Raw genomic sequence first — 21,161 nt, forward strand, 5'->3', positions numbered from 1 at the left:
ATATGGGACCCAAATCTAAATAGAAAATTCATCTGTTTCATATACACATTATACACATAGCTAGAGGTAAATTTATACAACATTGTTAATAATCTTGTGCATGAAACAAAATTTGCATATATTGAACCATCTTAAAGCAAAGGTGTCACTGTCTCAGCTATCCATGAAAAAAAGTTTTGGTTTTTGGAGTATTTTGGATTTTGGAATAAGACTATATGATGAATGTTTGCCAGAATAATGTGTAATGTCTTTTTCATTTGGATATAATGCTCTCCACATGTTCACTAATTCTAAACTTTCATCTGGTTCTTAAACATATTACAGACATTTGTTGATCTTATTATCTTTGAAGTTCTATCAAGTTTATCATTAAATACCTTATTTCTTTCTTTACTGTCCAGCTTTTACATCTGTACATAGTGATGGGGAATGCAGTGGCTTGGGCAATTCTAACTTTAGTGGTCAGTTGTATACCTTTGCTCTTTAGGATATTTTCTGGTTTTTTCATAGCTGCCCTTCCCATTCCTGGTCCTCTTCTGATTTCTTGACTGCATTCTCCTTTCTGATTGGTTTGATCCAAGGTATGGGAACTTCTTTACTTCTTTGTTTTTCATGTTACCTTTGACAAGTATGTAATGGCCCTCAGTTATAAGTATATAACAACTCTGCTGCAGCCTCCAGTACTTCAGACGACTGGACCAGCTCAAATTACATAAGAGAATCAAAACACACTGAAAAGGCGCACAGAAAGAAGTTGGGAGAAAAACCCAAACTCAAGGGTTGGGTTGTGCATTTAGAGAAAAAAAGCCCAAACACAACTGTTTTCACAAGTCTTTGTGTTCAGGCTTTCCCTTCCGTGTCTGCCCTTCAAGATTTCATTCATTGCATGGCAACCCCCCCCAAAAAAAAAACCCTGGCTTTTTTTTTTGGGGGGGGGGGGTTGTTGCGAAGTCTTGAAGGATATAGTTAGCTACACCTTTTGCATCCAGTGTCTGTTTTCATATGAAAAATCAGTTGAAAATGCTTCTTGTTTCATAATTAAGAATATAGAGGGATGCCAAAATGGCAGTAATATTAAAGAGACACTGCAGAAGGTTTAATAACTCCAGAACTAAAAGCTGAGATAGCAAACATTTAGACTACAAACACTCTGAAGAACCTCTGAGGGAAAAGCCTTACAGTTATTCCCAAGACATTTGTCAGATCAGGAAGCTGGCGCATGGTTCCAAGTAAAGTAAAATGCAGTTCAACCAAACTCATTGCATGCAGAACAAAAATGCTGGTGACTGACATAGATATAAATACAGAAGAAAGTCATAAAATAAGATCAAAGGACATGGACACCACAAAGAGATAAGAAAGCAGGCTTAGTAAAATCCAGTCACCAAAATCACAACATAACACCATGAGACCAAAAGCCAAAGTCCTACTGATCTGAGTTCAAAGACAGTATCTGGATTATAAATTTCTAAACTTTGGCTTGTATGATCTCAGCAAACACTAGAGGATGATAATTTCAGACTATCAAGAAGCAATAGCAAAATCCTATACAAATAATTAGTTGTTGTTTGTCTTCAAGTAATTTCTGACTTAGGGTGACCCTAAGGTATACCTATAATGGTGTTTGCTTGGCAAAATCTGTTCAGAGGGGGATATGCCTTTGCCTTCCTCTGAGGCTGAGAGAGTGTGACTTCACCAAAGTCACCCAGTGGTTATTCAGATAGTGTAAAAAATCCTGATAGAATGTGGACTGAATCTGTGTTATTCACATGAATTTTGACATGTGTGAGCAATAGCACTCACAATGATGCAGTTCCGATAAAAATAATAGTGTGAACAACAAATCGGGTATGCATGAGTGAGATTATATTTTTGTGTAGTCACGTTGCAATACAAAATGTGTACATAACCCTGCAGTGAGTTTCCATGGCGAAGCAAGGACTCAAACCCGCTCTCCTCCCAGTGTCCTAGTCCAACTAGAACACCATGCTGACTGTCAACCCCTCACAATACATTTTTTAAAAACCTGAAATCCAGCAATGAAAGGATCTAATGAAGGGTTAGTTACCAGCTCTCCCATTGCAAGAGGCTCTGCTGCCTCTCTTCTCTCCTTCTGCCACAGTAGTTAAAGCCGTTCTCTCTGTTCTCAGTAACTGGCTGAGTGCCCAGTCCACAGTTCAAGGAATTCATGCAGATTGTGTTGGGCAGGAATCCTCCAGGCCAGCCCTTCACTGCTTGCATTTCCTTTCTCTTCTCTCTCTCAATCTCTTTTTCTCCCCATCTGTCACCATGGGGGCCACTCGCTGGGGGATCTGCTCCGCAGGGAAAATCAGCCACGATTTTCTTGTGGCTCTGAAGACTTTGCCACCGGAAGAACACAAGGTATTATAGAAAGACGTCCAGGCTGGGTTTGCCATGTTAGCCTTTCATAGCAGCAGCAACAGTAACCAAGAGTCTTGTAGTAACTGAAAAAGGATTATGTTTAATTTGGCAGAAGATTTCCTGGACAGCAGCCTACTTTGTCAGATGGAGATGATTACATTTGCTACATCATCATTTCAGAAATAATACACTTTGACACTGCTTTAACTACCATGGCTCAATGCTAGGCATTTCTCACATGTGCAATATGTGAGCTTATTTAGGCTTCTCTGTTAGAGAGCTCTGGTGCCCCAACAGACTACAAATCTCAGGATGGATGAAGCCATGAGTGTTGTCAAAGTGCTTTAATTCTGCAGTGCAAATGCAGTCTATGGAGTTTATCACACAAAGGAGATCGGAAGTTTATCCTGTGAACATCCCAGAAAAATTGTGTAATTATGCGGAACAATTTTACATGACGTTGCACAAAACCCGCCAACCAAGCGGTCACAAAGAAGCATTAATGTGCATCTTTTTACTTTTGGGATTTCAGTGACAATGCATTTTTGATATCACTTTATTTGTGCAATTGTGTGTGATAATCATTGGCGCAATTACTTGCCATTTCCACTTTATTTGCGGGATGCTTTAAATGCGCTTTAATGTTTCTTTAATGTTGAAATCAGCCCCGGTGTGATAAACTCCTAAGACAGCTATCCCCAAGAACTGTGCAAAATAAAATGGAATAGTTGCGAAAGTATTATGAATAGTGTGCAGAAAAGAGGCTGGGAGTAGAGAAGAAGCCCTACATCTATGCTTAAGAAGATTCCCCAACCAGTTTCTGTGACTCCTGCGCTCTTTAGATTAATTTAATACTTAAGAGTATTCTTAAAGTAACTGGCGTGTCTGGACCTCAGGCTGGTTGTGCATTAGTCCTCCCAAACTGCTCAGAGATGCAGAAGTCACCCAGTAAATCTCCCCTGCATCTCACATCTGGCAAACTGACTGGCAGAAATTACATCCACAATAGCGTTTGAGCATGTGCCCATAAAGGGTATGCTCAGTATGACTCCAAAGTCTAACAGCAAGTTTACTGTCGCTGTTGTGGTTGGGTGCCTTCAAGTAATTTCTGATTTATGGCAAGCCTAAGCCACGTTTGAACCCCATCATGGGTTTTTTTTGGCAGAATTTGTTCAGAAAGGGTTTTGCTCTTGCCTTCCCCTGAGGATGAGAGTGTGTGATTTGCTCAAGATCACCCAATGGGTTTCCATGGCTAAGAGGCGATTCGAAGCCTGGTCTCCCTAGTGTTCTAGTCCAGCACTCAAACCATTCCACCATTGCTTTAAATACTGCCAGTGTGTACAGCACAAATAGAATTGGAAAGCACATGCTTGTGTGTGTGTGTGAGCCTTCAAGGTAGGCAGGTAGGAAAGGACTTTCCGTGCCGAAGAAACCTGCACTCCTTCCTTGAGCAGATTTTCCTGAGATACTTCTATTTAAAGTTTTAAACACTTTGAAAAGAGGAGTGAGATTTTTTTAATTAACTTAGATTAATTGGGATAAGGTCTTCAACTCCTTCACTCATTTGATTTCACATTTTTTACAAAGATTTAATTTATATCCATACCCTCCAAAGTTTCACAGGTGAAAACTGGGGCACATGTGATCAAGGAATATCAGAGTTTCATCAAGAAGGCAAAAGGTATTAATGAGGAAGAGCACACAAGCTAAGAGTGGCTGCAGCAGTTTGCTTTTGCATTCCACTGCTTCCCAGACTTTGGTCTTCCAAGTGCATTGGACTTCAGCTCCCAGATGTCGCATCTATCTTGGCCAATAGTCAGGAATTCTAGGAGCTGAACATCTGGATGGCCAGAGTTTGGGAACCACTTCATTAGGCCATTGGAAAGAACAAGACTCCATCCTCTTCTCTCCCCCAACTAATCGAGGGCAAACTACTTCTGCACTTTGAACTCAGTTTTTAGCAACTAAAGTAAGCTGAGTACAAAGGGGGAAAGTGGGAGGAGAAGAGAGAAACACACACTTAACAGCAGCTGGAAAAGTGGGATTACAGAGGACTAATTCGGACTATAGCTGCCAAATTGGGCAGGTACATGACTCCCAAAATGATTAATTTAACACTACCCACTGCCCTTGTTGCTTCCAGGTGGTGGCCATTGCTTCTCGAGACCTCAGCCGAGCTCAGGAATATGCCAAGAACCACACCATCCCCAAGGCCTATGGTTCCTATGAAGAACTGGCTCAGGATCCAGATGTTGGTAAGCAGCCTGTATCGAAAGCCACAGGACTCTTGTAAGGAGAAGGAGACAAAAGGTTAATCCACATCTACTTTACAAGGATAATGCGATGAAAAATGTGAAGGAAAATGTATATGAAAGTTGGGGGTAGGAACTTCCCCACGCATAAAAAAATGAAGAAAATTGTGTTACTCAACTGGGAGCCTCCAGATTTTATTGGGCTACAACTTCCAAAATCTCCATCTAGCAGATGGAGAAGGCTTGTTGTTGTGTTGTAGTTATGTACCTTCAAGGCCATATATAATTTATATCCCGCTTTTCCCTCAAAATTGTGACACGAAACGGCTTACTAATTAAAACAGCACAATTAAAAACATACAAAAGTGGACATTACAATAGAATTAAACTAGTACAATGTTAAAACAATCACTCATTAAAAATAAAATAAAATGCAATTAAAAGAGAAAAGCACTGAAAAACAGTACATATTAAAACAGTTAAAAATACTAAAACACATTAAAACAATCAAAATAAGATGATAAACATAGCCTTAAAATGTCAAAAACCTGCACCACACAGTATTAAAAGCCCAACCTCAAACTCCTGTGAAATCTTGGTGACACAAAAATGGTTTAACTTGTTGCCGGTAGGACAGCAAGGATGGGGCTATTCTGGCCTTTCTGGGGAAGGAGTTCCAAAGTCTGGGAGCAGCCACCAAGGCCTTTCCCTTGTTCCCACCAAATGCACCTGAGAAGATGGTGGAACAGAGAGGAGAACCTCTCCAAAGGTCATAAAACCCTAATGGGTTCATGCGGGGAGATATCGTCCTTCAAATAACCTGGACCCAAACCATATAGGGCTTTAGTTTAAAGTTTAGTTTCATTTAAAGTTTATCTTAAGGTAACTGGCCAGTGGCATCACTAGGGTTGATGTCACTTGTGCGGCTACTCATGGTGTCACCCCCCCATTGACCTCCTCCCATTTCACGCCATACAGAGTCCTTAGTAATACTTTTTTTTTTTGCACTAATGTTACTCATAAATAATAATTTCCATATAACACTGAATGTAATGCTAATATGTAGTTGTGACATAAACAACCAGCAACATTAAAATTATACCTTCAAATTACAATATCATACCCATGACCTAAATGTATTTACATAGTGAATATTCAGTTAAAAGTTGATGTTTTTTTAAAAAAATTGAAAAATTAAAATTTTGAAATTTGAAATGTGAATTTAAAAAAAATTCTGTTGCCTCTCCTTTCTCCCATCACTGAGCTTCACTCCACTCCCATCATCTCTTAAAGCATTTTAAAGGGAAGCAGATGAATGCCACAGCCTCTTTCTGCCGAAAGATAGGTATTTGAGGAGCAGTGGTGTCAGTTTGAGAGCTTTCCCACAGGCTTCTTTTCTTTATCATAGATGTGGTATATGTGGGAGTGATACATCCCTGTCATCTCCCAGCCACCCTCCTCTTCATTCAGGCTGGAAAGAATGTGCTCTGTGAGAAGCCCTTGGGTATGAATGCTGCCGAGGTCAAGGCGATGGTGCAGGCAGCTCAGGAAAACAATGTCTTCTTTATGGAGGTAAGAACAGATCTTGGAAAGTGCTTTTTTGGATTTTTCATAATCTCCCGATTGGCATGCAATAGTCATACTAGCTATTCTGGAAGCTGTAACTCCAGACTCAGCCTGAGCCTGTGATGTGGCGCTGCAACAGAAAAGGCCAATAGTCTGCTTTGGCAAGCATTAGTTGTTGCATTATGTTCACATAATGCAGGGTGGCCCTCCAAATATTTTTATAGTGCAATTGTAGTGAATGAGTGGCCCTCCAGATATTTTGGACTGCAATTGAGGACCTAGAAACAATTTTTAAGGTGGGCAAATCTCAACATTGCCAGGCAGTTATTAATTTTGCTGGTTTGCTGGTACTTGCAGGAGAAGGACAAATTACTTTCCTGATCCATTATCACCGAAACATCCTTAAGTATGAGTATTCTCATAAGCGCAGTGTGTCCTAGGAAGTGTCCTCCATGTGTCCATTGTAACTTACTCCTAATTAAGTGTGTGTAATGTAGTGATTTGTGTGTTGGACTAGGACTCCGGAGGCCAGGGTCTGAATCCCCGCTGAGCCGTGAAACCCACTGGGTGACCTTGGGCCAGTCACGCTCTCTCAGCCTCTGGGGAAGGCAGTGGCAAACCTCCTCTGAATTATAATATTTAATTTCTTTTCCTCTTGTCTGTCAGGCTTTCTGGACTCGTTTTTTCCCAGCTTCGGAGAAGATTCGTTCCCTGCTGAGGCAAAGAACAGTGGGGAATGTGGTGGTACTCCATGCAGAATTTGGTGTACCCCTGCTGTCAGTCCCCAGGTGTGTGGAAAAAGAGCTTGGAGGTGGTGCCTTGCTAGATATTGGTATCTACTGTGTCCAGTGGGCCTGCATGGTCTTCAATGGGGAGAAACCGCAATCCATTGTGGCCTCAGGATTCTTGCATGAAACAGGTTTGTGTTTGAGTACATCCTTGGATCCTAAAAATCTATAAAAAGCACCAGCTCCTATTCAAGTAGGAAATGATGGGACTACATTTCCTAATCCATTATGATTTATTGGTTTCATACTGGAGGTTCCTTTCAACCAGGGATGTTACATACTGCCTGAGGCCCAAGAGAAATAGCCATGGCATCTCCTGTTTACTCTATTTTAGCCTCTCTATTGGAAGGGGGGAGGTTTATTTTGCACAAGTTGCTTGGAGAGAACCCCTTTGGGGGTCTTCAGAGGCAGAAGAAGTCACCAATGTGGGGTGCTTTCAGACTCGCTGGTCATGCACTTGTCAGAGGGTGGTGGTGTCAATGCACCAGTGATGCTTGGCTGTGGCCTCAGGAACCAGAGGTCAGCCACATGTTGGAGTAGCTACCACAGCCAAGGGCACAGACCAGAGATGCTGCTGTTGCTGACTCAGCAAGAGGGCACAAGCTGCTTCTCAATGGCAGCAGTGGTTCCTCCTGCCATCACTGTTTGTCCAGCTTGAAGCATAGCTGGTCAAGGACTGGGGGTCAAAGTAGTCAATGTCAGACGATCCCCATTGGCTTACCAAGGGCCCCATTCCTGCAAGTCCAAGTACACCCTTGTGCTACCTTTGGAAGTTGTTTCTTCTAGAATGGCTGCCTCTTGCTCTGCAGCCGCAGGGGGAGATATATAATGTAGCACTCATAATCACCAGACATTACACCCAAAAGTTGTAGCCCAACATATCCACAGCTGTTAGGCTGGGGAAGACCATAGATAGATAGATAGATAGATAGATAGATAGATAGATAGATGGAAATATCTGTGGTCTTCCCCAGCCTGGCAGCTGTGTGTGTGTGTACGTGTGTATATATCCTAATATATCCAAAATGTTAACAGAAGCAGCCATTCTAACAGCTGCATTTCTAGGCCAGGGTCAGGGAGAGAAAAGATCTGCATCCACTGAATCCTGGTCTGTAAGACCTCTGTGAACGACATGGATGAATGAAAAATGAGAAGGGAGAAACTGTTACCAAAGAAATGTAAGACTGGAGTGTTCAGACCTCAGGTCTGACAGAGCAACAATATCCCCCCCCCCCAATTAATTGCTAGAATTTTGAAGTACATTAGTCAAAGTCAGGTGCAGAAGTTTGGAAATATTACTTTTTGAGATGACCCAGAATTCCCACAGCCAGAATCCCTATATCTTGGCCGAGGCATTCTGGGAGCTGTGGTTCAGAAGGTAACATTTCCCAGCTCTGGAGTAGAGTCAGCCTGAATATGTACATACTGAGCTATATCAGAACTAGGGAAGGTCAGAAGCTCATACAAACCTTCCTAAAGAACTGGTCAAAGAGGCACATGGTAATTACCTACGCTTTACAACTGAGAAACATAGTGGCTGATAAATGATTAGCACAAGGTCCACTTTAGGTACTGAAACACTGATCTACCCAAAGAGATAGGTCTTTAATATTGTTTTAAATTCAGACAGCATGTTTAGCTGTCAAATCCCTTCTGGCAAGTCATTCCATGGTCTAGGGGCAGCCGATAAAAATGTCCTCTGGGTGACAGTTCTGGCTGGTTGCAGTAAATGTCCCCCAGAGGACCTGAGCGTATGGGGCAGATTATACAGGAAGGGCAATCCCATATGTAATAGTGTATCCTGGGACCCAAACCATGTAGGGCTTCAAAGGTGATAACCAACATTTTGTACTTTGCCCAGCAATGGCACGTGTCAGCCAGAAAGTTTAAGAAGGATGCTGCCATGAAAGCCGTGGGCACTGGCACTGCTGGATGTGTTTATGCTCTTCCCTCCAGGCGTAGACAAAATGGCTTCAATCATCCTGAACTATTCAGGCCAGCGACAGGCTGTCCTCACCTACAGCATGATGAACCAGTTGCCCAATCGAGCAACCATTAGTGGCACTGAGGGAATAATTGAGGTGAGTTCTCAGCTGAAAGAATCATGGGGGAGAAGGGTGTTTCACTGTCTGGAGATACTAAGAGGACTAGAGTTCGAGAACCTAGGGTGGCATTAAGCTTGGAACCTGGCTACCAAGATCTTTAGAAGATATCCTCTTGAACTTACCAAAAACGGCAGTTCCCTTTTGATGGGCATCCAGCAGAAGGCTTTCTACTGTATTAGCTGCCAAATTGTGGACCCCTCCCTCCCACAAGTTGTGATAAGTTCCCACTCTTGCTGCTTTTACAAAAGGTGTGGAGACACATCTCTTCAAATTTTCCTCTTAAACCGCTTGACATTTATAGGGATTGTTTCAATTTAGGGTGAAGATTTTAATGGTCATACTGATTCATTTGTTTTCATTGCTTCTTCTTTTTGGTTTATTTTTTTCAATGGTGTTGCCTTGAGAGGGTTTGGGTGTTTTGGTTTGGTTTTTGGTGCTCTGGAAAGGCAGAATAAAAACGCAAATAAATAAATAATGAATTTAATATCTGCAGATCCCAAGTTGTTTGTGGTGCCCACAGGAGTTGGTCATCAATGGTCAGAAGGAAGAGTTCCCCCTTCCTTCTCCATCCCAAAAACTGAACTTTGCTGGCAGCACAGGTCTACGCTATGAAGCAGAGCATGTCAGACAGTGTCTTCTCCAAGGTAACAGCCCCAGACTCTGATCATGTTTTGCACATCGATGTCCTTTGGGTACAAAGCAGACAGTTCACAGGCATCCCCTCATCTTGATCCTTTCTTTTTTCTCTCTTCTGCCTCCATTAGGCCTCAAAGAAAGCCCTGTTATGTCTCACGCAGACAGTGAACTAGTTCATTTCATCCTGGATGAAGCCCGGAGGCAGCTGGGGGTGTCCTATTCTCAGGACCGTGCCTGATCCATGCTGTACTTTGTTCTTCTGGCTCTGTGTGTACAAGAGAAGAAACATTCAGACGTCACCCCTAGAAATCCTAATGCTGTATGTGTGTGTAGGCTTGCCATTTCCCACCTGGGGGCAGGACTTTCCCGGTTTGGGGCGGGTCTGCACGGTCCCGCCCTGGTTTGGCCCCGCCCCCGGGACTGCCCCCGCCCCTGGGAGAGATATGGCAAGCTAAGGGAGGCTTTCCCTTGCAGCTTGGGCCAAGGCTTGCAGGGAAAGCCTCCCTGAAGGGGAGGAGTCCCTTCCCGTTTGGGCTCCGCCCCCACCGAGGGCGGGGCCCAGGCTGAGAGGGAAAGCCTCCGAGGCTCCTATTCAAACGTAGGACACAAAAAAAATGTGTCCTACATTTGAAAATTTTGTCCTACATTTGTCCTGGTTTGGAGGTCCTGATGAATGGCAACCCTATGTGTGTGTAACTATGGAGTTTATCAGACAAGGGAAATTGGAAGGATAATCCAATGGCAATCCGAATGCAAACATGGGGTTTAACGTTATTGCGTGATTAGGCTTGCCATATCCCGCCTGGGGGTGGGACATTCCTGGTTTGGAGCGGGTCCACACGGTCCCGCCCCGGTTTGGCCCCGCCCCCAGGATTCCCCCCCCAGCGAGGCCCTGGAGGCGGCACCCTGATCGCGGAGTCCTCCAAGGCCTCTCCAGGGCTTGGGAGATGCTGTCTCCCAGGCCCCAGGGAGGCCTTGGACAAGGTTTTAAAATGTAGGACCTTTTTTTTTAATTTCCTGGCCAGGAAATTAAAAAAACCAGGTCCTACATTTTAAAACCTTGTCCTACATTTTTCCCTGTTTGGAGGTCCTCGGGGATGGCAACCCTATGCGTGATAGTCTACCACACGCAATTTTGGGCAATGGGTAGTCAGTCTGAACGCAATCATAGGGTTTCATGTTATTACGTGAGAGGTGATCATACCCAATTTTGGGCAACGGCAAGCTATTTTTGGGCAATGGGAAGTCAGTTCGAATGCAATTCGAATTCACGTAAGTTCGCTGAACTAGCGAATTCACGTGAATGTGTTCTGGCCCCTTTCTTTTCATTTGAAATTAAGAGAAATTCCTCCTGTGTGATAAACTCCACTGCTGAAAAGGACAATAAACTGACAAGAAATCTGGGCACAAAGAAAAGCAAAATAACAAGGTCTGTGTGCTGTTTCTTAGCTTCTGACAAGTAATATAAGAAGGACTCAGCCAAAAGGCAAAGCTTATTAAAGTCCAAATCAAAGATTATACTGTGGAGTGATGCCTAATTTAATGCTCATTGCAGATAAGATGGACGATTCTCCAGATGTATTTGCACAGCAGCAATAAAGCATAACTTTAATCTGTCATGGCTCCATTCGGTGAGTTGTAGTTTGGTGAGATACTCAGCCTGGCCTGTCAGAGAGCTTTGGTGCCAGGATTATGTAGGACAGACCCAGGGATCATTGAAGTAGTGTTTTATTTCTGCAGCCTTTCTTGGCTTAAATACAAAAAACATTTCCCATGAGGAGGGGACCAGATATATGTCACCCTCATCATCATCCTCATCATCTCTGACTCAAAGGAGCTGCTTTGGCTCAGTAGCAGCTAGGGAATCCTGGGAATTGTAGTTTATTGTGGCACCAGAGCTGCTCTGACAGAGAAGGACAAACGTCTGTAGTGTGTTTTGTGCTATCTTTTTGTTTTCTTTCTCACTCTGAGGCACAGTATCATTTTAAAAAGAAAGAAAGAAAGAAAGAAAGGGGGCACAATAGAGACGCGAAGGGATAGAGGGGCCAGGCCGCTCAGCCTTCTATAATGGCGGTTAATAAGGAGAAGGAAATTACGTGACGTCATTTCCGTTGCCGGGCGTAACATTTTAAAAGTAAAGAGGAAGGGGCACCATAGAGACGTGAAGGGATAGAGCGGCCAGGCCGCTCAGCCTTCAATAATGGTAGTCAATAAGAAGGAAATGACATGACGTCATTTCCGTTGCCGGGCGTTTCCGGCCCTCTGCGCTGGAGAGGGTAACCCCGTGGCGCGCGGTGGGCGGAGCCTCTTTCCCGTGCGGCCGCCAAGGAGCAGCCATGGCGGAGCCGAAGGTGAGGGAAGCGGCGAGGGGCCGGGGGCCTCTTCCTCCCCGCGTTGGGCGGGAGAAGGAGGCTGAGGGGCTCCCCATCCCTGGTTGGGAGCGGCGGAGGCGGAGAGGGACGGAGAAGCCGCCTCGTTCCTTCGCTTGCAGGGCTGCCATCCGAGCCAGGCCTCAGGCCTAAGAAGAGTCTCTCTGAACATGTGGGGAGGGGGGGAGGGCTAGGGCTCCTCTCGTTCTTCGGATACTTGAAGCTTCTCTGGGGGTATTATTATTACTATTATAGGGTCATCCATTTCCATGGCCCTTGATAGGAAAAGGCCCTGCCAAAGGCCTACAGTCATATTAAGGAGTGCATGAATGATAAAGCCAACCCTTCAGGTCAAAGGCGGTGTTTATCCAAGGGCCGTGATAAAATAATTGGGGGGCGCTTAGGGAACCGTTGGGGAATCGTTGCCTTTAGAGGATCATTGAGGGGATCGTTGGGAATATTTGCCCATAGAGAATAATAGCATACTTGCCCATAGGGAAACATGGGCCCAGAGGGAGGCCTTGGGGAATCCCTGCCCATAGCGAAGGCACTCTTGCCCATAGGGAATCATGGGAGAACACTTGCTGTGGGGGAGTGTTTCCCAAGGACCCTCTCTGGGCGAGTGCTGTTCTTTGTTTTAGTCCTTCTGTATATAGTCATTGCAGTTCAATACAGGCCCTGTGTCTGAGCATCTGGAGGGAGAGTGAGGGGGGCCTCTCCAGGCAGACTTTCCCCTTTTGTATCTATTGGATGGTCAAGGTCAGCATGCAAAAAAGTTGTCTCCTACGATTTCCATAGGACTTAACCTGAAGGTTGTACTCATGGCTATTTATTGATTTTAACACAGGGGATTTAAATGCTTTCCTACAGTCTGACAGTCTCTGAGCTTCTGGAGAGAGAGAAGGGGGCTGCCACATTTCTGCACTGTTCCACTTTGGCTGCCTCCTGTTGCATTCTGGGATTTGTAGTTCAGTGAGGCCTAAGAGCTCTGGCTGAGAATTCTAAATGCCCCGCCTTAAACTGCAAATCCCAGAATGCAACAGGAGACAGCCAGAGCAGCTACAGTGGAACAGCAGCACTATAAGAGTGCAATGCGGTGATGTGCAAGCAGAGAAGTCGAAGGCCTTCATGGCCAGCATCTATCGTTTTTTCTGGGATTTTGGGTCTATGTAGCCATCTTCCAGAAGAGTTTATTCCTGACGTTTCTCTGAAGATGCCAGCCACAGATGCTGGCGAAACATAGACCTAAATAATCATTTCAACCAAGTGATATTCCTCCTCCTCCCCCCCCCCCCCCCCCCATGTAGAGAAGCCGCATCCCTATGAGAATAAAAGGAACTAAAGGTTACAGTTCCATGGACAGAGGAATGAAGTTACCCTTTAATAACTTATAATAGTAAAATAACATAAAATTCATCAGGAATAAACTCTTACAGAACATGGACACAGAGCCCCCAAAACACACAAAAACTAGATTTTTTTTATTTGAACTTTTATTTTATTATTTTTAAAAACAGTTGGTAAATAGAGGTTTCCAGAGGATTTAGCATAAGGGTTGTCAGGTTTTAAAATGCTTTATTTTAATACAGAGAGTAACAATGTTGTGAGGGTTGCCGTTTTTAAACACAATCCGGTCTAAACGTAGAGAGGGTTGTTCTTTTGAAAATGTATTTATTAATTTTAATTCAGCCAAATAATGTTGAGAGGGTTGCCATAAAAAAGTATTAATGTTAATGCAATCCAATGTTGAGAAGGTTATTTTAAAACATTAATTTTAATAATGTTGAGAGGGTTATTGTTTTTTAAAAAAATATTTATTAATTCTAATGCATTTTAATGTGAGGTCTGTCATTTTTGAAAATATTAATGTTAATACAGTCTTATTGTGAGGGCTATTTAAAATATTTATTAAGTTTAATGCAGTCTAATACTGCGAGGGTTTCTGGTTTTAAAATATTTCTTAATTGTAATACAGTTTAATAATGTTGTAAGGGTTTTCTAAATGAAATTTTACTTTGGGAGTTAAGTGGATATTGGGGAAACAGGAGTTGACTTTATGTTTGCTCATTTGATCTCTTAGTATTTGAGGTAGTTGTTGATAAAGTTATATTTCAGTGGGATGGCCATGTAAGTTCCCTTGGCCTAAGCTTCCCTGGGCTCCAAGCCACTGAGTCAGATGCATGGTTCCAATTGTTGCATAAACATCCAGGGATGGGGGGGGGGGGGTTTCATTAAGGGGTAGAGAGTTGAAATTCATTAAACAGGAGGCTAGTAGGCTAGTCATAGACCAGTCTTATTCATATGATAGGATAGGAAATCTGTCTGCTTATCTGTTCTGAGCAAATAAATCAGTTAAATCCTGTTGGGTGCTGGAAGAAATGGAAGGGATATCCTGACATTTGGGGGATAATAATGTGTTCCTGATCAAAACATGCATCTTGTCAGCTGCCCAGCTAGCAGTGCCATCCTCAGGTTAATGCATCCACTTCCCATTTTTCTTTTGTGACTCACTACAAGCCTCCATGATGATGCTACCTCTTTCTCTTGTTGTAGCTCTTTTGGCCCCATTTCTCTCCACTTGTTGCCTGAGTTTTCTGTTAGAGGGATGGTCTATTGCACAGGTTTAGGGACCACCTACTTAAGTAAAGCCATGTGAGAAGCTGGTATGGAGGAAAGGGACAGCCAAAATGGAGGAAAGGACAAGAAGAAAAATAACAATGAACTCAGGTTTAGCTGCACAGAAGAGAAGTGGCTGGTAGGTGAATGTAAAAAGATCTTGTAGTAACTTTGAGACTAATTGAAAGGAAGAAGTTGGCAGTAGACTTAAGTCTACAAAAGCTCCTGCTGCCAACTTCTTTCTTTCAGTTAATCTCAAAGGTGCTATAAGATCTCTTTACATAACTGATTTTACTGACTAACAATTTTGAATTTTGCCACTATGGAAGAATTGCTAGAACATTTAGTTGACATTGGCCGTAGAAACTGGAGCTTTGTTAAACATAGAGAGCTGTTTTTGTAAACCACAAGTACCAATTAAAAGCTTCTTTTTCTTTTCTAGGTGTTGGTGATTGATGGACGTGGCCACTTGCTTGGTCGCCTGGCAGCCATTGTGGCTAAGCAAGTCCTGTTAGGTAAGGTTTATTCAGATATGGGAGAGAAAGAGGTGGCTGTTCCATTTTGGTGTACAGATTGGTATTGGGAATGTAAAAGGTGCATAGTGTAAAGTGGCTGCACTAATTTATTTCTTACTGATAAGCTTTGGGACAGCTTATGATACCTATTTACTTTGTATTTTAGAACATATCTTCAAGCCAGGCTTGTATTTCTGGCAGTGCATAATGAACAAAGTCTTATATGTTAGATTGTGACAGTGTCTTGATAGCAGAAGAGTGCCAGCATGGCATAATGGTTTGAGCTTTGGACTATGACACTGAGACCAGGGTTCGGTTCCTGGCTCGGCCATGAAACCCACTGGGTGTCCTTGGGCAAGTCACATGCTCTCAGCCTCGGGAAGGCAATGGCAAACCTCATCTGAACAAACCTTGCCAAGAAAACTCCATGATAGTGTTGCCATAAGTTGGAAATGACCTGAAGACACACAATAACAACAAATTGTTAGCTGACAACTTGTTATGGAATGCTGGAAGCTGTAGTGCAATAGAGCTGGACAGGTATCTGCAGCAGGGTTGTGAAGCTGATACACCAAACCTCCATTTTTCTATCATCCTTCACAAATTGTTGTTGTGTACCTTCAAGGCATTTCTGACTTGGGGTGACCCTATCACTGGGTTTTCTGGGGCTTAGACTCAGGGTCACCTAGCAGGTTTCCATGGCCAAGCAGGAAATCGAACCCCAGTTTCCAGGGCCTTAGTCCTACACTCAAACCACTATGCCACATTGGTTTGACAAATTACAGCAGCAAAATGCTTTTTTAATCACCACCATGTCAACATAAAATGTTTTGATCTGATTAAAACAATTAATTTGATGCCAGTTTCCTCCTCTAGTAAACATTTCACAGAAGACAAACTGGTAAGATGTGAAGACAAGTAACTTGGGCCCCCAGAATTGAGCATAGGTCTCAAATTCCAAAATATGTATTTGCACTCACAAAGCACAACATATGTACATCTCACAGGAGGTGGAAATTGAAACACTTTTAATTTCCAGAAACGGCTTTCTATTCACCTGGGGTCCAGATGCATTCTTGGTGATAAAGACAGTGCTGTAGGTTGCATGTCCTAAATAACAGCTATAAATTTGTTTTATAAATGCATTATTTCTGTCAGTTATAATAAACAGAAGTGGCAGGGAGCCAAGCTGTTGCCAAGGAAGCAGTCACAAACACCACTTTGAAGGTCCCAAATGTATACTGTCTTGCAGCCCTATTACTTAATTTCCAATTGGAGATACTAGGCATTTAACTTCAGAACTTGTTTGGAAAATGTTTCTGTTTCACTGGTGAATTATTTCCAGCTGTGTGTTCGGGTGTAGGGACCTGAAAGGGAGTGGATGTATATCTACTAAGATGCCTGGAGTTTGGGTCAGCCTGCAGTCTCAAGGCAGAGCATATATGCCTGTAGTTTGTGCGTACCTGAAAAACCTGGTTTTCCCGTCCTGAAGTATTGGTGGTGTAACATGAGTTCTGTCAAGAAAGGCACAAAATCTGATCTTGAACTTTGTTTTCTCTCTCTCTCTCCCCCAGGACGTAAAGTTGTGGTTGTCCGTTGTGAAGGTATTAACATATCTGGCAACTTTTACCGCAACAAATGTAAGTAATACAGTAGCTTCTATAACCGTTCATACTTCGGACACTGGAGGTCTTCTGTCATTCCTCCAGTTCACTTATAATGTTGTGGATCACCACCATCTGATAACTAATAAATTAATTCCCTATGTTTTTGGGTTGTTACATTCTTCACCTGTAACATCCAGGGTCCAGAACAAGCTGATCCTTTCTAAGCTGACTTAAACAGAGGTCAGCCACCTGAAACAACTTAAGCTCAATGTTGGGTGTAGCGTATTACTGTACAAGTTGGCATCTTCACATTAAAAACTTCTACTTTCATATTGGTTAAGCATGTTATTAATCTTTATGACTGCAAATAAACTCTTCACAAGAGAATTGCAGTGGAGAAGAGCAGGATCCTATGCTATGCTTAGATTGTTACCTCCCTCTGAAGCTAGAAAAAGTTTTGGTCAACTTTATATGCATCTGTTCAGTTTGTATAGGATATTTTGTCCTGCTTTCCTTCCCATTATGCATAGCCTTGGAATTATAAATTAGCCCAGTCAGTTTCCATTGGTACACCTACAAATGAATGTGCTAGGATTGTAGAGCTGTTTGGTTCTGTGAAAACAGCATGGATTTAAACTGGAATTTTAAACCTGCCAATTTTGCTGTTGATGTATAATGACCAGCATATGGACAGGGTAGGTGGGGTAGTGGTCTATGATGATGCCTTACCACCATTAGTTTGAGTGTCATGGCCATGAGATAACTGTACATGCACTACCATCTGAGGCCACTGCCTACCTTTCTTGACACATTCTGCCTCTTGAGTATCCATGTGACATGCACTGATTGTGAGGAGTAGGGAAGCACACTTCTTGCTGGTTGCCTCTTGCGTTGAGTTCTCAGGCTCTGTCATAGGCTCCCAATAAAGGGATGAGGAGAAAAGTATTGGGATAGAGCAACTAGAATATCATGATCTGTTGTGGCTGTTTTTTTGGCTTAAGCATGGGGTGGAATCACTGATCAGTGTGTTTTATTCTTGACAGTAATTTCTGCAGCTGAGGACTATACAGTGCTCCAAAGTTCTGAATATTTTTACTTGGGGTTTTGGGATTATTACATTCAGGGAGATCTATTCCAGCCATTATAAATGGATGGGGAATACTTTGACTCTTCAGAATTTGTGTCCATACAGAAACGGTGGTTGAGATCTGACACTTTAATTACTAGTAAGCTAAAAGAAGGGCTTGTGTACTCAGGTAGGGAAGGGATTTGTGGGAACTGCTCAAGCTGTTTGCTTGGTGGCTTCTAAATTTTGAAATCCCTTGGCTGCCCTGGTTTAATCCTCCCATTAATTTTCCTTTTTCTCAGTGAAATACCTTGCTTTCCTGCGCAAGCGTATGAACACCAACCCCTCCCTTGGCCCTTACCACTTCCGTGCCCCCAGCCGAATCTTCTGGAGAACAGTGCGAGGTAAATGTCACTTTCCCATATACTTGATATGAGCAAGAAAGTTGTACATACTCTCATGTGACTATACAACTAGTAGTCAGCAAAAATCCACAATTCCCTTGTTTATATATTTGGATTTCTTTGGCCGTAACATGTTTGACTTTTGTTAACATACTGAGTGAGGGTGTATGAATAAGTCAACTCCTGGTTTATATTACTTTCTTACACGTTCATTCATGTGTCTGTTCTGGCTGATTTGGGTAATAATAATTTTTTTAAAGCCACACAAAAATGCAAGATCCAGTTCTGCTCAGCACATCAGTTTGTGAGCTATCTGCTCATACTGCAATTTGCTAAGATTAAGTTTCTCAAGCATCCCTAATGCTGGGTGTACATACATTCCAAGGGATGTTCTTTTCCAGATCATTGGGTTATATTCAGTTTTAGTCTGTTAAGTCATTGTGTACATACCAGGGGATGTTCACTTCTAGGTCATTAGGTTGGATCAGCAGAACCTAATTTAGTCACCACAACACTGTCTGATTGATATTAGTGAGTCTTGAGTCCAACCCATTGTCCCAAATGGCAAACATGAGTGTCATCTACCATCAAATTTTATACTGAAAAACTTATTATTTTAGACAACTGACACAACTCTGCCTTAACTGTGAATTTTGGGCTTCAATCTAGCTCTTCGACCTCTTCATACTTTTTTCCTCACGTTCCCTCTTTTTACCACCCAGGAATGCTACCACACAAGACCAAACGTGGACAGGCTGCTTTGGAGAGGCTGAAGGTTTTTGATGGCATTCCTCCTCCTTATGACAAGGTAACAGTATTCCTCCACTAGGACGGTTTTTGGGGTGGGCAGGGGGTGCCCTGCGTGATGTCATTTCCTTGATGATGATGATGATAATAATTTATTTTATTTATATACCGCATTTCCAAAGATCATAGCGGTGAACAGCAAGTAAGCTAATTAGCAAGTAAGCTGTGCTGTCAGTGATGTTCTGCTTTACTACCTATATTTTTTGACTTGTACACATTGCTAATGAGATAATTGTTTTCCTACAGCGCAAGAGGATGGTGGTCCCAGCAGCTCTGAAAGTGGTTCGCCTCAAGCCCACACGCAAGGTATAGTTGCTGTTATTTATAGGGTGTCTTAATACATTCACTAACACTCAGACTGACTTGTTACCAGAAATTTCAAGTGTGCTCTCCCAAGTGTGGCCTGCCAATACTGCCAATAGACTGGTCTGTGATGATGACATTCCACCATTCGTTCGAGTCACAAGACCATGAGACGACAACTCCTCATGCACTACCATCTGAGACCCAGTCTATCCTAGTATGAACTTGTTGGGAGGTGGTGCAAGAACCTTTCGGGGCAAGTTATAGAATATAGAGGCAGCATGGTGTGGTTTGCTTGTTGGACTATGACTCTGAAGAACAGGATTCAAATCCCTGCTCAGCCATGGCAACCCAAGGGTGGCCTTGGGCAAGCCACAGTCTTTCAGCTGCATAAGATAGCAATGCCAAACCCTGAACAAATCTTGCCAAGAAGACCACATTATAATTTTGGTTTGGTTTGCTGTAATTTGGAAACACTTGAAGGCTTATAACAACAAAACATCAATGTGATGTAAATCAAGTTAGGACAAGGGGTATGAAGCAGGACTTTGAGCTGTTAAAGGAAGAACCCATTTCTTGGTCTTTGTGGTCACTAAGGGCTTGATTGTTGATAATGAGAGGGTTTGTGTGAATATCCCTTTAAACATGGAACTTGATGAGTAAGAATGGGAGGTACTGGTGTTCTGTATGACGAATGTGAGATTTATTGGTTAGTAGGGACAAAGAATGGAAGTGGGGGTCCCCATTATAGGTATTGACAGTTATGTCTGCTGCAGTGGAACAGCTTCATGCAATGCCATGGGCTTGTAATTTTGGCTTGTGAGCTGATGCCTTTTTCTCCCACCCACAGTTTGCTTATTTGGGTCGCCTTGCTCACGAAGTTGGGTGGAAGTACCAAGCCATCACAGCCACCCTGGAGGAGAAGCGCAAACAGAAGGCCAAACTCCATTATGTAAAGAAGAAGAAGCTGATGGTGAGTCAGCCAGAGCTAGTAGTTTTGCAGGATATTTTGCATTTAGTGAGCTGCAAAGGAAAGACAAAAAGACAGGTCTATCCTGGCCCTGCATATCAAAAACTCCAGGACAAAGTAGCTTTCACATCTAGGAGAACAAAAAACATTGGGAAGAGGGCTTTTGAAAGAGTAGGAGAAAGCCTGTATATTATCTCTAAAGTTAGACATGTTTAGTATTACATATTTACTAATTTGATGTAAGTAAGGCCTCACACGTCTGCTAGTGTCATACATGAACATTGGTTAATCCCCGGGCAATTTGTGTCTGACTCTAGGTGGCTTTCTTCCATCAGACCGCTGCTTTTAAATTTGTTTTGATCTCTTTGAACTTATTTCTTCCCTTTTTCTTTTTCTCCTTGTAGAAACTCCGGAAACAGGCAGAGAAAAATGTGGAGAGCAAGATTGCAAAATACACAGATGTCCTGAAGCAGTATGGCATCCTAGTTTAAATCAACTGCTAGGCTTAATTCACAATAAATAAAAAAATACAGTTTTACAGTTTTTAGGATTTTGTTGAATTTAAAAATCACATTTGAATTGCTGTGTATTCCAGTTGAGGGGAAAGGGGTCTTGGGGATGGAGCGAAGCTAGGATTCCTGGGGTCTGTGGGAGAAGAACTCATGCACATGGTTCATAGTTCTGTGAATGAGATGGGTCTGCTTTAAGGTGGTAAACAGCAGAAGCTTGTCTGTCCTCTTAGTCCCATTGTTTTAATGCAGGGGTTGGTAACTGA

At 42.8% G+C, this 21,161-nt stretch overlaps 2 protein-coding genes and 2 non-coding genes across 4 annotated transcripts; all 4 read left to right on the forward strand.

The window, feature by feature from the left end:
* The first annotated feature begins 2,232 nt into the window (after positions 1 to 2,232).
* Positions 2,233 to 10,064, forward strand: LOC149303633 (trans-1,2-dihydrobenzene-1,2-diol dehydrogenase-like). Its single transcript, XM_089479760.1, has 7 exons — positions 2,233 to 2,382; positions 4,526 to 4,637; positions 6,043 to 6,206; positions 6,867 to 7,119; positions 8,945 to 9,069; positions 9,587 to 9,737; positions 9,858 to 10,064. Exons 1-7 carry the CDS (start codon positions 2,290 to 2,292, stop codon positions 9,965 to 9,967), a joined length of 1,008 nt encoding a protein of 335 aa, XP_089335886.1. The 5' UTR covers positions 2,233 to 2,289; the 3' UTR covers positions 9,968 to 10,064.
* A 1,913-nt stretch (positions 10,065 to 11,977) lies between these two features.
* Positions 11,978 to 20,929, forward strand: RPL13A (ribosomal protein L13a). The gene is made up of 8 exons (XM_089481153.1): positions 11,978 to 12,080; positions 15,157 to 15,229; positions 16,804 to 16,869; positions 18,205 to 18,306; positions 19,029 to 19,114; positions 19,360 to 19,419; positions 20,267 to 20,389; positions 20,791 to 20,929. Exons 1-8 carry the CDS (start codon positions 12,066 to 12,068, stop codon positions 20,875 to 20,877), a joined length of 612 nt encoding a protein of 203 aa, XP_089337279.1. The 5' UTR covers positions 11,978 to 12,065; the 3' UTR covers positions 20,878 to 20,929.
* LOC149303635 (small nucleolar RNA Z195/SNORD33/SNORD32 family) lies at positions 17,544 to 17,627 on the forward strand. The gene has a single exon (XR_016272034.1). It is a non-coding gene; the product is annotated as a small nucleolar RNA Z195/SNORD33/SNORD32 family (small nucleolar RNA).
* On the forward strand, positions 19,537 to 19,623 carry LOC149303636 (small nucleolar RNA Z195/SNORD33/SNORD32 family). The gene has a single exon (XR_016272035.1). It is a non-coding gene; the product is annotated as a small nucleolar RNA Z195/SNORD33/SNORD32 family (small nucleolar RNA).
* Positions 20,930 to 21,161: the final 232 nt, after the last annotated feature.

This window comes from Sceloporus occidentalis, unplaced genomic scaffold, assembly GCF_023333645.1.
Source record: "Sceloporus occidentalis isolate IW3139 unplaced genomic scaffold, rSceOcc1.0.p SCAF_14, whole genome shotgun sequence".
Classification (NCBI taxonomy): domain Eukaryota; kingdom Metazoa; phylum Chordata; class Lepidosauria; order Squamata; family Phrynosomatidae; genus Sceloporus; species Sceloporus occidentalis.